At 46.4% G+C, this 1,392-nt stretch overlaps 1 protein-coding gene across 1 annotated transcript in view; it reads left to right on the plus strand.

The window, feature by feature from the left end:
- The window catches only part of LOC119582917, a 52,403-nt gene extending 51,353 nt beyond the window's left edge, over positions 1-1,050 (plus strand). Inside the window, exon 8 of the mRNA XM_037931428.1 lies at positions 1-1,050. This exon is cut by the window's left edge and continues 836 nt beyond it. Coding sequence (XP_037787356.1) covers positions 1-1,001 — 1,001 coding nt within the window. The 3' untranslated portion in view covers positions 1,002-1,050.
- Positions 1,051-1,392: the final 342 nt, after the last annotated feature.

A 1,392-nucleotide genomic window follows, 5' to 3' on the forward strand; every position in this document is an offset into this window, starting at 1 on the left:
GACAAGATGGTGATGAAACTTTATATTACTCAGAACCAACCAGTTCAGCAAGTCAGAACACACCTTCTCCGAGTGATAAAGACATTTTGGACGCCTCTGTAAATCACACATACGAACAGGTCCGTGAAAAAGATGATGATAGCTCTCATCACGCCTCTGACGATACTATGATCGTCCACACATCTTCGTCAGACCATAGCCTTGCTGCAGAAACCGAGAACACCTACAGTGTTGTATCTCCCCTCACAGACATGTCCAGTACTTCACCCATGATTACTGACACAGATGCCTATTCATGTTACACTCCCACTACGTCAGGTCCCTCTCCTTCGACACCAAGCCAGAGGGAGATGACACCCACAACCCCTCAGTCAACTTTCAACCATAATTTAACCCTCCATCCACTCAGGCAACTACATCCTCTACACCCTCTCCACCCAGTCCACCATATCCACCACATACACCCAGGAGGAAGGACTCACGTTAATGACAACGATCTGCCACAGTCAGCGGAGCCTGATGGCGATCAGGAGGTGGAGCACTGTTATGAAACTCTCCCCGGGTGTGAGGCGGATTCCGCTAGTACGCCAGTGACCTCGACCTCCATGGAGACTCAGCAGGAAGCCTCGCCAATGACAGACGCATCAGACCTTAACGGCAACGTTACCCTCACAGAAGCTATTGTTCACATGGGGCCTTCTCTTACCGATAGCGCAATTCCTAGCTTACCGAGTGCTTCGAGACCTTCCAGGGCTAACTTGTCACTGCCTCTTCGTCGTGTCCTTTCCTCCTCAAATGCCCACACGGAAGAAGTCGCCGAAGACACCCCTACTCCCGATACCGAGATGCTTTCTCTGGAGCAAGGGCGGAGTGCAGGGGGCCGGCGCTCGGGAGGCGTCGAGAGGATGTCATATCATAGTTCGGAGCCAAACACACCGGCGGAACGGAGAATACACTCTGTCCAGGACCTTTTGCTGACTCTAAAATCTGTGAATGTTTAAAGGATAGAGAGTAAGCTCAGTAGTATTTATTAAGTTACATATTGCAATGTTCATGTCTTTTTTTCGAGAAAAGTTCCATTATATTAAGTGTTGGAAACTATGATGGATTCACAAGTTCAAAAGATTATCGTTTTCCAGATATAAGCAAGGCAAGACTATACGGATTCAAAATATGATTGAACATCTATGCAATTCATGTGTTCCACTTCTTGACTGCATGTGCAACATTTGGAACACTTGAGTGTGGGAAAAAAAATCCAGATTCTTAGATTTCTTAGGGTCTCACAATATTACCTGAAATGACAATTAGAATATATTTTCCATACACGTACACATACATGCAACTTGAAGTCAGAAGCACAGTATAATTATGGGCGAATCAGGTGCAAAG

Source organism: Penaeus monodon, chromosome 16 (assembly GCF_015228065.2).
Source record: "Penaeus monodon isolate SGIC_2016 chromosome 16, NSTDA_Pmon_1, whole genome shotgun sequence".
NCBI lineage: Eukaryota > Metazoa > Arthropoda > Malacostraca > Decapoda > Penaeidae > Penaeus > Penaeus monodon.